The 15,629-nt window shown below is 45.0% G+C and overlaps 1 protein-coding gene across 5 annotated transcripts in view; it reads right to left on the reverse strand.

Annotated features, from left to right (window-relative positions):
* The window catches only part of ABCA1 (ATP binding cassette subfamily A member 1), a 135,786-nt gene that overhangs the window by 78,864 nt on the left and 41,293 nt on the right, over window positions 1-15,629 (reverse strand). For all 5 annotated transcript variants that reach the window (XR_008424289.1, XR_008424288.1, XM_053908144.1 and 2 more), the window contains exons 6-7: window positions 3,635-3,756; window positions 1,424-1,600 (exon numbers count right to left, since the gene is read on the reverse strand). Coding sequence is in view for 3 of the 5 variants with exons in the window: in XM_053908144.1 (XP_053764119.1) it covers window positions 1,424-1,600; window positions 3,635-3,756 (299 nt within the window). In the remaining 2 variants the exon portion in view is untranslated. The remainder of the gene's footprint in view (window positions 1-1,423; window positions 1,601-3,634; window positions 3,757-15,629) is intronic.

Raw genomic sequence — 15,629 nt, forward strand, 5'->3', positions numbered from 1 at the left:
TAAAAAAATGTTTTACAAACAAAAACAGATCTTAAGCATTAGGCCTAAGCCCTTCATACCAACTGGTTCACCATCAACCTTGCCACAAAAAAAAAAAAAAAACCTAAAACTCACCCATTTTTCTTACTACCTACTCAGGCAGAAGCTACACTATCATAGAGTCAAGGAGGATACAAGAACTTTATTTTTTTTTTAATTTATAATAAAAATTTTTAAGTTTATTTATTGAGACAAAGAGAACAAGCAGGTGAGGGGCAAAGAGAGAAGAGGAAAGAGAGAATCCCGAGCAGGCCTGGCACCATCAGCACAGAGTCCCACGTGGGGCTCAAACTCACAAACTGTGAGATCATGACCTGAGCCAAAACCAAGAGTCAGGTGCTTAAATGACTAAGCCACCCAGGTGTCCCAACAAGGCTCCAAGAACTTCTTGATAGTCGGTCTAGCATGTAAACCTCAGGAGAGGTTTCTAAAGGTCACTTTCTAGGGTACAATCCAGGCACAAAGTCTAGAAACCATTCTTAGAAGCCTCAGGAGAATGGATCTCCCTATAAAGAAATCATGCTTGCACAAAGTCCCAGAGGATTCTGATTTCTTGTTATTATAATGAGGAACATCTCTTTTCAGGCACATACTTCTTCCAAGGCTTTTTCCCTCGTATTAAGAGATTCTACTGACAACTCAGAGTGCTATCTGATGAGTAGGAAATCAGAACACTGGATGCTAAATGATGTTGTTGGAGAGGCAGGTCACAAGAGCTCTCAAAAAACCAAAGAAATCCACCAGTTCTAGAACTGTACACAACCCTCTGATGGCCAAAATGCTCAGGTTCATCTGTATTCTTTGATTAAGAATGAACATGTATACTCTCAGACTGCTTCTCTGAACTACTGCTTCCTAGGCTGATCAGACTTTGTTGCAATTTCCCTTTTCTGTAAGTGTAATTCCATCATTGGTTAATCTAATGATTACGGGTACTCCCATCCAATTCTAAGGTTTTCCCACTGTGACAGCTCAGTGTCTCCTTGTTGATATGCTTTTTAAGAATGGATGTCCATCTTCCCGAAGATTTCTGAGATTTTTTTGTTTTTAATCTGGAGAACTCTTTCTTCAAATGAACTCTTATAATCTCAAATTACAATATAAAAAAACCCACAACATAAAAAATAGGTTTTCTCTGATTGAAACAGGCACAAGGGACCTTAGGTTTAGACTCAGAGCCATACCCAACTCATTCTTCCCCCTTTTACCTTTTGGGAAAAAGCCCAGAAGTTTGAAAGAACAGAATACGAATGAGCTAAATTATCTCTCAAATTCCCAGCCAGGCTTATGTTTCCACAAAAACAAAGTTATGTTGTCCAGGGAAAATGTTCACATTCCAAAAGTATTAGTGCTTGAAGCTTCTCCACACAGCAAGCATACTCACCAGGATCGGCTTCAGGATGTCCACGTTGGAACGAAGTACTTGCTCTGCTGCATCCAGTTTCTCCCTTGGCAAGCCGCACAGCGTGGAAACTTCTTGGTCACCAAGTTGAATCACCTCTTCTAATTTTGATCCACTGCACAGATTGGTCAAATGTAACTGGTAGCCTTGCAAAAATACCTGGAAGCATTTCATGCAAAAAGAGTCAAGGGAAACTGGATTAAGAAGATGGGGTAGGTGGTGGGCCAATATAGCTTTGAAGCATGGACACCATTGCAATAGTCCACTGCATCAGATCTCTTTACCCAACTTTGGAATGTATCACGGCACAATCCAACAGAAAACTTAAAGCCTGGATGTTGTGTTTGACTCATCATCTCCCACGCTCTTGTCCTTGTGAAGGGAAATCCTGAGTCCAACTCTTTGTCTCAAAAATGGGACACATGATTCAGCAAATAGGAATTGAGAGTTCAAACTCCTGAAACCACTTTTATTAGAGAAAAAAACTCCCATTATTTTGGAACTTATGCGATCTTAAACTGGGGTTGGACCAAATTATGAAAAAAAAAAAGCATTCATTCATACTATTTATTTGTAGGTATAGCTATTTCACTGATCCAAAAAACTATGTTGAAGCAATTTCAGAATTTGGAACTCTTCATTTGATTTGCCCCAGAGCAGAGTAACAGAAAGCTGAGCCTCTTTTTCATCTCATTGAAGGCCAATTCTAAGTCACTCTTAAGTATTCATTAGAGCAGACCCCTGGAGAGCCTTTCCTTGGCCGTATTTTGTTTACTTAATTAGCTTTTCTGGGCCTCAATAAACTGCCCTTCTTCATACATGGTCCTTACTGTCCAATTAGCAAATTCAGTAAGAGGAGGGGCTTGTTTTTCTTGCTCACTTTTCTTGTCCACAGTGCTGAAACATTACAGACAGTAAATATTTGTGGAATGGATGGATGATGCAGACTCTGTATTACTCCATTATTACCTCTCCTGTTTAAATTAATGCAGCTTGACCTGCTGGTAGTGAAATCTAGAATGAGTGATGGATCAAGAGCCTCTCCAGACCTATGCAGCCTTCTAACGTTACAGAGCACTTGGCCTGCCATGGTTTCCGGTAAGTTTTCACCTACTGCCAGACACGCAAGTGTACTTCAGTTTTCCTCCTTTCTCTAAGTAGTCCTTGCCGTCAGCCTACCTTCAGTATCGGTGTTTGAGAGCACCGACCACAGAGAGATTCTAATACTATGCAAGGACCACCTCCATGCATAGGATGCCCCTTATTTTAAACTAACCTGATGGGACAGAGATGATACTGGCAGGGGGAAATGGAAATTATGCTAAATGCAACTGTTTTAACAAGACTGCTACCTTTGGCCCATCTCCCGACCATACAACTGGTAAACACAAGGCATATTTTCCTTGTTTTATAAGGGCAAGCAGTAAGCACATTTTTCTAATTTTAAAAATTCTACATCACGTAAAACGAAGACTTTTTTTTTTTAATCAGGCATAAACATTTCCAATGCTTCTGCTTATTGTAAAGATATAAGCTAGTGTGTAGACAAGAGACAGGCTAAAGAAGCAGTGCCCCTTTCTGCCAGAGAATACACTGGAGAACCTTCTATGAAAATCGAGAGCCATGCAATCAGGGTCTGCTACTCACAGCCCAGGAGCTGTATGATATCCAATTATGCCAAAGGAAGGGGTCTGAGAATCTAAGGTTAAAATTCTACATAAACTACCATTACTTCCTGGTTTTACAAATTAAGGAAAAAAAAAAAAAACAACATTTTCTCCTTATAGATTTTTTTTTGTCCATCATTAAAGGAAGCATCAACTTTTAAAATCTCCTGTCTTAGATTTTATAGATAGTTGCTCTGATCAATACTCCTCAACTCTGATTACCATCTCAGAACTGTAAAAAAAATTTTTTTTTAAATGTTTATCTTAACTTGAATTCATCTCCCTTCCCCTTTACGGGGATGTTATCAACAAATGCTAGTTGATAGGCAGGAAACCAGTTTTATCTCAACCAGCTGGCCCACGACACCAGGCTGCACATTCCACTCTCTGGATGGTGGGGCAATGCCAGCCTGGGCAGAGAAGTGAAAGCTGGTGAAGGTGAACTTGAGCACCATTACAAAGACAGGGACTCTCAAACAGTGTAACTGCCATCAGCCCCCCAAGGAAGCCAAATCTTACAGCTTACCTTGTGGAGACTGACATCAGCCCCCAGCATTTTGTCCACAGTAGGCCTTGGCAGAGAGAGGTTGTAAGTCAGGAATCCAGAGAAGGTTTCATTGTCCACTAGGAAATCCTGAAGCTTCAAGCCTGCCGAGAAATAGTATTTTATTTTCATTTAATAAGTTTAAAAAAAAAAAGTAGTCAGCACAATGGGGCAGGTGGAGAAAAATAATATTGATGGCCTCATTTTTTTTAACTATTTCTTTTTCTTTTTTCTTTTCTTTCTTTCTTTTTTTTGTGTGTTTATTGAGAGATAGAGGGAGAGAGGGAGCATGCACATGTACAGAGAGAGAGAGAGAGAGAGAAAGAGAGAGCGAGAGCGAGAGAGAGAGAGAATCCCAAGTGGGCCCCACATACCACAGAGCCTGATGCGGGGCTCAAGCTCACAAACCTTCAGATCTTGAGCTGAAATCAATAGTTGGAAGCTTAACCGACGGAGCCACCCAGGTACCCCCTAATGGCCTTGTTTTAAACAAATTGATAACCACAGGTTTCTGGCTTAAGCATACAGAGAAAGGACGTTCAGGGAGCTTTGCTTTACAGGAGAGATGAAAAGAATGTCTTCTGAAGATGTGTAGAACCACAGTCAGCGTGTGCTCCTAGCCTCAAAAGCACCACAGTGCTCCACACACTCACATAGCTTTTCCTTGCTTTTCGAGGGAAAAAACCAAACCCTTTAGATGATCTCGCCCGACCCATCTGAAATTTGTGAAACTAACACCCCTGCTCCTGTCTCCCCAATGCCATCTCAGCTACAAATCGGAGATACTTAAAGCCTTAGTCCCACAAGCCCCAGGGGCTGATTTTCTCTTGTTGCAGGAGAGTTGTTCCTAAACTTGAGTGGGCATCAGAATCACCTGAGGTCTTGTTAAAACAGATTACCGGTCCCCACACCACCCCCAGAGTTTCTGATTCAGCCAGCCCGGGATGAGGCCAGAGAATTCACATTTCCCTTGAGCTTCCGGGTGATGTGGATACTGCAGGTCTGGGCCCCACACTTTGAGAGCCGCTGGTGTGAAGCAATACGCATATCAAAGCACTTTCACAGATGTGGTCTCATTTTAATTCCAACTGTGTAACAAATGATACAGAGCTCCAAAACCCATGTCTGCCAGGCTTTAGGAAAACCCAGCATATATTTAAAAATTCACCCTACTACATGACTGGATTGGTACGGGGTTTCATAAAAAAAATCCTTTTAGGGGCGCCTGGGTGGCTCAGTCGGTTGGGCGTCCGACTTCAGCTCAGGTCACGATCTCGCGGTCCGTGAGTTCGAGCCCCGCGTCGGGCTCTGGGCTGATGGCTCAGAGCCTGGAGCCTGCTTCCGATTCTGTGTCTCCCTCTCTCTCTGCCCCTGCGCCGTTCATGCTCTGTCTCTCTCTGTCTCAAAAATAAATAAAACGTTAAAAAAAAAAATCCTTTTAAATAATAAACCTTCCAGGTACAGTCTGGTAATTAAAGCAGAAAAGGCACTGGCCGGAGAAATCCTCAAGTTTAGTCCCTGGAGTTGGAAGCTGTGCCTGGTGGTATCATTTGGGTACTTGAAATCATCTTTCTGACACTCAGGCTTTTTTATCTCCAGAATGAGAGTTTTCTAACCAGATGTTTGGTGGGACCCTCTTGACTCTGAAATGGTACAGTTTTCCCTCCCCTGTTTCATTTGTCCACTTCTTCTGCCCCACCTTCTTAATAACCCAACTTCTTTCAATAAAGAGAAAACCAGCTCATCACAACCACGTGACTAAGCAATGCTCATTCGCAGACTGCAGCCCACAGGCCCAGGCACGAACAGACCTCTAGAGGGCAAACCTTGCAAACCCAATCATTTAACTGAAGCAAAACAGGTGTGATTTGCAAATGGGACTACAATGTGAAGCTTAATACTGGTTGCTGAAGGAGGTCATGAGATAAAGCAGGAGGAGGGCACAAAAGCTCAACCAGACTCTCATCACTGCTGCCAGATCCAGGTCTGTTCTTAAGCAAACTTTAATAATTTAGAGTTCTAGAAAGGATAAGTTAAGCACGATTCACATCTTCCCATCTCTAGAGAAATGACTGTCCGGTTACACCTGACCAGCTAATGCCTATTTATTCCTCGTGACACATTCAAGAGGCTGTTCTTTGCCCAGCTAGTGTCCCTCCTCAGACCAGGTGCTCCTGCAAACGGCAACCAGCCTGCTGCTTCCACAGGTGTACCTGCCTGGTGCTCCCCATCACATATGACACTATACTGTTACCACAGGGCTCATTCCTATAGTTGACAAACCTCAGAGCACCTCAGATTCACTTAGGAAGCATACCAAAATGCAGTTTCTTGGGCCCAATTCCTAGAGATCCTGAAATAATGGATCTACAGTGGGACCTGAGAATCTCCATTTTAATAAGCATTCCTTGTACTTCTAATGTAGGGAGTCTGGGGACCATACCTTAAGGAATGTTGCTTTATTTGCATATTATCTCCACTGGTATACAGAATATGTGTTGTTGCTTTTTAAGCAAGCTCTACACTCAATGTAGGGCTCGAACTCACAAGAGTCATGTGCTCTACTGACTGAGCCAGCCATGTGCCCTCAGAATATGTGTTTTATTTCTGTATCCCTGTGCCCAGATCAGAGCCTGGCAAAGAACTACTGGTCATTACAAAAAAAGGATGGCTGGATAAGAAATAATAGGAGGTGGGATTAGGGCTGGGAAGATTCCAAAAGTATTTGAGCAGCATCACAGATTTCCTTTCAGTTGAGCAGGTCCAAGAAGGGCCCAGAGATATCAGGACAATTCTCAGGCTACACCCCAGGAGTAATCAGGACCCCTATCTTAATATTCCCAGTGACACAAAGTAACACCCAGGTGTTTACCCCTGTGGTAGGGATAAACGAGAAAGAAGGTAAGAAAGCTAGTAGCTTCAATTGAAGCCTGGCATGAAAAGCCAGACACTGACCATTGTGGAACAATGGGGAAAACACCACAATGGGGGTCAGAAAACCTGGGCTCTGTATCCATTTATTTGCCAGGGTATCTCACCTAAGCTGCGTCTCCACTGCCTTACTTATAAAACAGGGGTTAAAAAAAAAAAAAGACATCTCTGAGCCCTGTATAAAGCAGAGTATACACATGAGCTGACCCTCACTGACTTCATGAACCACAAATTCCTCCTGAGCGTGAAAAGCCAGAGCAGGACGTGGACACTATGCTAGGGAACTTCACAACAGCCTCCTCCCTCCAGAAGAGGGTTGCTAAAGTGTGGGAGGCTGACCTAGGCTGCACTTGCAATGGGTCTAGGTCATGAGCAACACTCTTGAGACCAGCAAGTATGTTTATAAGACTCTTCTGTTATGTCAACAGGCTCTGCGAATGGCAACAGCTGGATGTGATCTATCAGTGAATCCCCTGGATGAGACAGAAGAACCAAGAGGCCAATTAAATAGTCAACAACCCTTGGTAGTGCACGTGCACAGGGTGGTGAGGTCGCTGGGTCAGGGAGCAGCAGGGAAGGCCAAAGATCCCTGGCTACAGAGAACTCGCATTCCAGTCACATGCGTACCACACATGGAGACTCAGATTCACACACCACCACCACCAACAGCTACAACCAGTGTGGACAAAGAAAAGCAATGTGGTACGGTGCACTGGTTCTCAACTTTGGCTCTGATTAGAAACAAATAGGTAGCGTTACAAAAATCCCAATGCCTAGGCTACAACCCCCCAACATCTACTCAGAACTTTTGGAGCCAACACCCAAGTATCAGAATTTTATACAGCTCTCCAGGCAATTCTAGCTGAGTCTGAGAAACAATGGAGTGGTAGAAAGATCAGGGATGTGAGGCCAGAAAAACCTAATTTTGATGCTGGACTCTGCTGTTGATGGACTGTGCCTTTGAGAAATGCATTTTGCCTTCCTGAGACCAACTTTTCTTCCCTAAGAGGTAAGGATAACATTATCACCACCTTTCCAAGATATGAGGATTGGAGGTATTCACAGGTAAAGCATGAACAGTGAATAATAAATGGTAATAATTTTGTGATTATTGAAAAGGTGTTTTTTTTTTTTTTTCACCTGACTTTACCAGTGTACTCTAGTGAAGTATAGGGAGAAGGTAAGGACACGGTCCTTGCCCTCAAGGAATTTTCAAGGCTGATAAGGGAGATGAAGAGACATGTCAATGAAGCAGAAGGAGGAATGAGAAAGCCAGAGTAAGGCAGTTCATGCAAGTGTTTGACCAAGATGAGACTTGTCTGCAAGTGCTTGAGGCAGCGGGGAAGAGTCTGGCTGAAGCCAAATTCTGGAAAACGACAGAGGGCCAAAAATCTCTTTTGAGGTTGTGGCAAGTGAGATCTCTCATCATGGCAGGGGCCAGGACACCCTGTAGCCATAGTGCTATGTACTTACAGGTTCTAAATAAATGTTTTTCAATGAATAAATAAATCGACAAGCAGATAAACATAGAGGAGATTTCTCAAAACCTAAGATTTGGGGAGTAGAATGGGAGAGAGGGGAGGAAGGCATGTAGTGGGAGACAGGAGTGAGGTGGCTTTGTACCTCTGGTCTCAGTTTTTTCCATTCTGTAGTTGGCAAGAAAATGAGTGGAGAAGCCAAGAATATGGAGAAAGTCAGATGTATGAAACAGTCCTTCTTCCCCTTGTCCTAGCTAACTCCTACCCTTTTTTTTATGACTTGGCCCATGAGTCATCTCCTCCAGGAAGCCTGCCCTGACTTTCCCACCTCAAGCTGGATTAGGTAGCTGTCCTCTGTGCTCTGTTGGCCTCCTGTGTTTCCCTCAAGCAGCACTCAGACCGAGCTACAGTTGTCTGGGCACCCATCTTTCTTGCCAGAAGAATAGAGCCAGAGCCTTGAGAGCCAGGACTTTGCTGTTTCAAAGCACAGCAGTGCCCAGTACAGGGGAGGCACCAGAAGATCTGAATTCAAGTCCCAGCTTTGCTCTCTCCTCAGTGTGCAGCCATGAACTTCACTTTTCCCCTTTTCTTAATCTCTCTGGATCTCAGTTTCCTTAGATATAAAATGGAGCTAATAACATTCACAGGTTGTCACAAAAACAGAGATCAAGAATGTGAAAGTACTCTTTCAGAGAAAAAGAGTTAGATAACTAAGAGGATGTGCATGCTGTCACAGAACACAGTCATCACAGAGCTGGACTGGTCACTAAATTCAGCATGAGCCTCTGCTGCTCACAGAGAAGACCAAGAGTCACTACCCACCGGAGGCCAGGAGAACTTTCCTACTGCAATGCCTCCAATATGAACTAAAATACTCCATCCACTGAACTCAGCCCCCTTGGTTGTGCCTGAAGGAGCAAACAGTGGCCTGTCCATTTCCCAAGAGCTTTGCTTTAGATGCAAAAAGGCAGGGCAAAAGAAAGAAGAAACAAAAACAAAAACAAAGACAAAAAACCCAATTCAGGAGTTTGGAGTCTAAATAACAAAACAAGTGAAGTGTGTGTTTGTAGGCTGAGGAAGAACAGAACAGAATCCTCAGTTTCTTGCCAATCCTCTGGGCCAGGCCTCGCTGACCAAGCTTAGGAAACACTTCCATGGCAGCCAGGGGAGAGGCCCCGCACACGGCAAGATGCTTTCATGACACTATGTGTTTCTTCTGCTTCTCTCCGGGCTGACTGAGAGCAGCTGAGGACCGGGAAGGGCAAGGAAGGCGGGGCAGGCAGGAAGGCGGAGGAGGGAAGCCTTCAGCAGAGCTGGCTGGGGTTACTCTCGGTCAGTACCCTCCAGTCCCCAGCTCAAGTTTCAAGATCCCTGTAGTCTCTTTTGTTCAACATGAAAAGGAACCACAGCAATCAGCTGCTTGAGAAGTGGGTGGAGGAGGCAAATGAAAAAAAGAAGTCCAGAAAGAGATCCGTCAGCATCCAAAGCTCAGATACTCTTCTTAAAAGGACCCCAGGAGGGTCTCCAGCCCTCACCCTGTCAAATGGGCAGTGGGCTGGAGGGGACCAGGTCAAATTCTAACTAGTGGCTTTACTCCTCTGAGTAAAGCCGAAGCTTGTCCAGCCATATAAACAAAACCTTGAGAAAATCTCTTTGCTACAAAAGGGCTGGTAACAAGCACACTCAGGTGCTTTTTGTTGTTAGGGTTTTGTTTTGTTTTCCTGATGTTAGGTCTCTACTTCTCCAAGGATTGCTACTGCCTGCATCCTAGAGATGGCTGGACCCTCCTTCTCTGGGAAGACCAGAGCTTCTCTGGGAATTTTGGGGCTCTGGACAGCGAAGCAAGGCACGGTGACTGGCCGCTGCCTAGGTGATCCCTTAGGGCAGGTGAGAGGATGCCGGGAGCTTAGGGTGTATGTGTGTGTTTATATATATAGCTTCAGAACCTCTCTGCCATGCATCTGGTCCTGGGGTTCCCAACCCAGGGAAAGTTTTCCTCCTTACAGTGAGGGCTTGCTGAGGGGATACCAAGATGTACCCAAAGAGTTTCAGGTTCTAGAGTCTGGCCAACCTGGTTCAAACCTCAGTTTCAGAATTTTCCAGTCATGTGGCCTTGGAGAGGTTACTTAAGCTCTCTGAGCCTCCACTGTTCTATAAACAGAAGTTTACCTTTACTAGGAGTCTGGGTTATTTTAAACAAGTTCAAAATAAAGGCCAATAAAGTCATGGACAACAATTATGTGAAGGGGTCCCAAGAGAAACCAGAATATTTAGGGTTATGCTCCCTGAACCCTTTGAGGCAAGTACTGGGGAAGCCAGAGTCTTCTCCTGAGACCAGTGGGAGTGCTCTAAGTTTAGGAACCACATATTCCTTAAAGTATTTTACACGTAGGGTTAACTTGCATTAGTTCAACAAACTACTAAATGGCTACTGAACCCAAAACACTAGTGCTGTGGTTCAAAGGAGCAGTATTTCTCAGTGTCTCTTGAAGGCAGGAGCCTGTAACAAAAGAGATCCTATATAAAGACATGGTCCCTGTCCTTGCCTTCCAAGAGGGGAGGGAGAAAGGATCAGATGAGCAGACTTGTGAGCCTCCAGCCCTCTCTGCAACTCCACAGTCAGTCATCACTGAAACCAGGGGGTGGAGAGAGACCTCTACTAAGGCAGCGGCACACCCATGTCTTCCTGAGAAGCAGGCAGGGTGGGCTGTTGGCAGTCCCTGAAATGAGGACTGATGTCAGCTGATAAGAACCTGAATGGTAACCAGATCCCCAAGGAACCAGTAGAGGGACACCTGGGTGGCTCGGTCGGTTGAGCATCTGACTTGGCTCAAGTCATGATCTCACAGTTTGGGAGTTCGAGTCACACATCGGGCTCTCTGCCATCCACAAAGAGCCCACTTTGGATCCTTTGCCTCTCTCTCTCTCTCTCTCTCTCTCAAAAATACATAAACATTAAAAAAGAAAAAGAACTAGTAGAGACTGTGGCCCCCGGGGGAAAGGGTGATGTGTTAACACTGGCCAGGAGCACTCCTGATGCAGTGAGGCAGTGGGCACAGTAGGCTGGCTTTGAAAGTCCAGCAGGAAATGAAGGTAATGTGAAATGAAAGGTAACCGAGGAGGTAACATTGGCCCACATGAACTCTTCACGTGAAGAGAAAGCGAGGAAGAGACCAGCAGCCAGTATTAGACAAAGCAAGAAATTAGCTGAAGGCACTCTGCGTGTAGAATGCTTTGTGAAGGTCAGGGAGGTGGGAAGGTGGGAGAAGGTGCCCAGAAAAGGCAAAGAACAATGAGAAGGAAAGAAGCCAAAAGTATGAAGAAGCCCAGAGTCCAGAAACAGGAAAGACTGAACCAAATAGGAAGGGTGGAGAGAAAAAGAGCTGGGAAGAAAGAAAAGAGTTTGAGGCATTAAGTCCTCACTGATGACTGGTCTCCAACTGAAAATGCGACCAGACACTCCTAACACCACGTGGCATGGGATCAGAATTGGCCACAGGACCCCGAGAGGCCTAGGGACACAGGAAAGGAAAGGAAGATGAGGAGACAGAGTCGGAGAAGGGATTCCTTCCAGGGCTGAACTAAGGAATAATTGTTAATATAATGCATAAACTAAGGAATAACTGTTATATGATAGTATAAATACCTTAGTTTTCCCTTATTTTTAAAATGAATAAAATATATTAAGGGACAAAGTAGTGATTTCTAGGCAGAGGAAGGCAATTAGCGTTTACCAAGCATCAGATACAATGTATGTGTTATTTTCTAGAATCCCTAAATAAAGCTTACAAGAAATGTAGTATTCCTGTTTATCAAATGTGGAAATAGCCCCTTTGTGACCCTTGAGATCCTGCTCAGGATCACAAAGCAAGCAAGTGGTAAATCTGAATTCAATCAACTCTGGCTTAAAAGCTTTGGCTCTTTCTACTTTATGGGGAATCACAATGAATCACTTTACTCTTTAAAATCACTTCATTACATTTTTGGCATCAAAAGATGATGATGCCGCCCATGCTTCCTGGTATTGGAATAAGGCAACATGGCAGCATGGTACGGTGGAGAGATGCTAAGCCTTGGGGTCAAACAGACCCAGATTCAATTTACAGCTTTCTTCTGTGATCTTAGGCAACAGACCTATCCCTTTTGAGCCCCAGTTGCCTCGTTAATAAAATGGAGATGATAAAACCAATCCGCTAATGCCACTGTAAGCCTTGAATGTAACAATTTATTAAAATGTAAAATGGCATCATGACTTGGTGCAACTTCATCTGGTGGACAAGGTGCCACTCCAAGATTGCCTTTTGTGCCTCAACACAACAGTGATGAGAAGGCAAGAAATAGAAAGCTTTTAACTAGAAGCACGTTGGACTCCCCAATTGCTACCTGCCTCCCACGGGGTAAATAAATCATATACTGGAAAAGCAAGACACATGAAACACTGTTCTTGATGCTAACAATCCAACTTTTTAAAGGCAGGCTGACGTTACGGGGTACACGATGTCCTGTAATTGAGCGTAATTGTGTTTTCTATTCTTGTCTGGTAAAGCTGACCTTTGATTCGATTTAGTTCAAGTAATATTTCAACATAGCAGTACAGCACTGCATCCACCTGATTACAGCCTTGCTGGGGCCAGGCCGCTACCCTGGATGGAAACTAGCGCCCTGGGCTCTGGGACACAGCCTGGCCATGACAGCTCTGGGAAAACGTTCTCGTATTAGATTGGAAAGATTTCAAAATATGAAACCCAAGGCCCCAGATCAGGACTTTTGACAAGTGCATGCAGAACGTGAATTGCAATCACGCAAAGATTTCAAGGAATTTCCAGTCTGATGACATATGTGTCAACATATGTCATCAGATCTCCCAACAACATGACTCACGGGGGTGAGGGGGGGGGGGGCGCACAAAGGGACAGAAAGCAAAGTTTGGGGCTGTAGCCTCAACTTCAGTGGCTGTCCAAATGGTTCAGGCAGGGAAGGAGAAATGACGGTGAGTCACGGGATGTTCTTTGTAGATGGGCCTTGGGGAACATTCCACCCATGCCTGTTCCCCATGAAGCCGGGAAGTGGAGGAAGTCTGACACTTCTCTCAGAAGCCCTCTTGTCTCCTTGTTGATCCAGGCCCATCCACGCCCAGTATCCTGTGACCTTGGGAAAGTTTCTGGCTCCCCTGGGCTGCTCTCTTTAGGATGCAGTAATGGCAGAGTATGAACGACTGAAGTTCCAGCCCCTTTCCTCCCCTTGCCAGATATGCTTCTTTGTGTAAGTTACTTAGCCTCTCTGAACTTCAGCTCCTTCTTGCACATAACGAGGAACAAAATTCCTAATCTCACATGATGGTTGTGAAAATGCAGTGAACTAAAGTCTAAGCCTGGTGCCTCGTAGGTGCCAACCACTGCACTGAATGCTTTACCCATATTAGCTGATTCGTATCTCCATTTTGAGGAAACTGAGCCAGAGCTGTTATGGGATTATCCAAGGTCACAGAGCAGATAATCAGAAGAGCCAGGATTTGGAGACCAAGTCAGCCTGGCTGCCCAGTGTTCTCTTAGTGCTAAATTATACTGCCCAGCGGGTTTTTATAAAATGACGATTTTATATCTTCTTCCTCAACTCCCTGCAACAGCCAACTACCTTGCCATGTGACCAAAGTCCACCCTGCCCTCTGGAGGATCCTGTCTTCTTGACTTTCAAAGATCAAAGCAGAATCAAAGGTCCACATAGTGAGTTCTCAGCATTACCAGTAAATCCAACAGTAAGAAAGTTATGGCCCTTTTCCTTAAGTAAAATCCAGCATAACCCTCAGGACTTACAAAAGTCTTACAGAGCCACACGAGAAAGTCCAACAAACCAGATCTGTACCATGAATATACAGAAAGTAATAGCCATGCCACTGACATACAAAAATCTAGCTGAGGGGATGGAGAAGCTAAAGACACAAGTCAAGATGTTGGGATGCATGTATTGCTGCCCTGACCGCCCCCCCCCCCCTTTCCAACCCTTGATCTCAATGATGCGGCATGTCCTCCAAAGGGACATCTCCAGCCCAGTGACAAAATGCCCAAAGTTCTTCCTTGTCCTTTCCTGGAAAAGTTTTCATAAGCTTCAGAGGGCTCTACATTCTAGACAGAAGGCATTGCAGAAGTCTCTGAATCGGGGGCCACCGGAGGCCTGCACTGGGAGATGCTGAGATGGTACCCCAGGCCATAGAAAGAGCCATGTAGGCTCTACCCAACTTCAGGGAGCATACTTCTCAGAGGAGTACCACTCACGTGGACTCTGGTGTACATGGCATCCACAGAAATGTGTAACTTGCCAGCCCTACATACAGCTTGAAAGCCATCTCTCAACTGTCCCACCTACTGGCCTGGCCTAATTCATGAAGCAGGTCCAGAAAATAATCTTCTGAAGTCCCACAGAGGACCTACTGAGCTTTTCTGTTAAAGAGCATTATGGTGGCTGTAATGTAAGACTGGGCTTGACACCTGGAGAGCTAAGATCTTGGCAAAGGATGGAAGTTGCTGAATCCCTTAGGCAGGGGAGACTGGGGCATCCAGCCACCACAGAACCTACCCACAGCCTTGTCCATCTGGCCAGGCCATAGCAGATAAAGAGAGAGAACCTCCACAGTACCTCCACAGGTACAGGAATTGTCCTGGAGCAGCATGAGCAATGGTGAGGCTGAGGGAGAAGTCATGGGATATGGCAGTGGACAAGAGCCTAGCTAACTGTGAAAATAGAGGAGTTGGGAACTTCTTATAGGGGATGTGAGGATGGTCCACTCAGGAGGGCAAGAAACCTCAGCCCCAGGATGTGCATTTCCCAACTTCCAGCCAAGCAGGAAGTCCTGATCCTGTATATGGAACAAAGTCAAGAGGAGCCTGGCCTCACGGTGCCATCTAGAGATGAAGGAGAGTCAATGGTGAACATTCCGGCATTGGGGCAAAGATGATGCCTGAGCAGAAATGTTCAGCAGGAAGCTGGCTAGTAAGCCTGGTGGGTAGGACTAAGCAACGCATTTAAATAGCTGAAAGGGAAATAAGCAGTAAAGACAGAACAGAGCAAAGATCTTCTCCAGACCAATCCTGATCTGAGCAGCACCAGCCCCACTGGGGAGGCCTTGGCTCTGGCCAATGTACTAGTCACCCCATCTGAACATGGCAGATTCACCAAAGAGGGGCAGGTGGACTGGAGTGGTGACAGAGCCTGAGGGCAGGCACCAAGGAGGAGGTTGAGGAAGGTGGCAGTTCTTCCTGCCCCCCCCCCGAGCCTCTGACAAGAGCAGATGCAGGTTTGTGAGGCCTGAAGCTGACACACTTTGGGGGGGACTCTCTTTATGAAAAATAATATTTTTTTAAAAATCCTACTTTGACAATTTTTGATTGCTAAGACTCCTACCAAGTCCTTGACAGGGGGCTAGAAAGTGAAACTTCTTTAGCTTCTCAGTAAATCTACTTCCAGTCTCCCAGGTTCATGGGAGCACTTCCTGTAAAGTTCTGGAAGGTAAACCTTGTGGAAAAAAGAGACCCGAAACTGTCTTAAGAACTTCTGTCATTATTATTTACAGC

This window comes from Panthera pardus, unplaced genomic scaffold, assembly GCF_024362965.1.
Source record: "Panthera pardus isolate Hobbes unplaced genomic scaffold, ASM2436296v1 HiC_scaffold_20, whole genome shotgun sequence".
Classification (NCBI taxonomy): domain Eukaryota; kingdom Metazoa; phylum Chordata; class Mammalia; order Carnivora; family Felidae; genus Panthera; species Panthera pardus.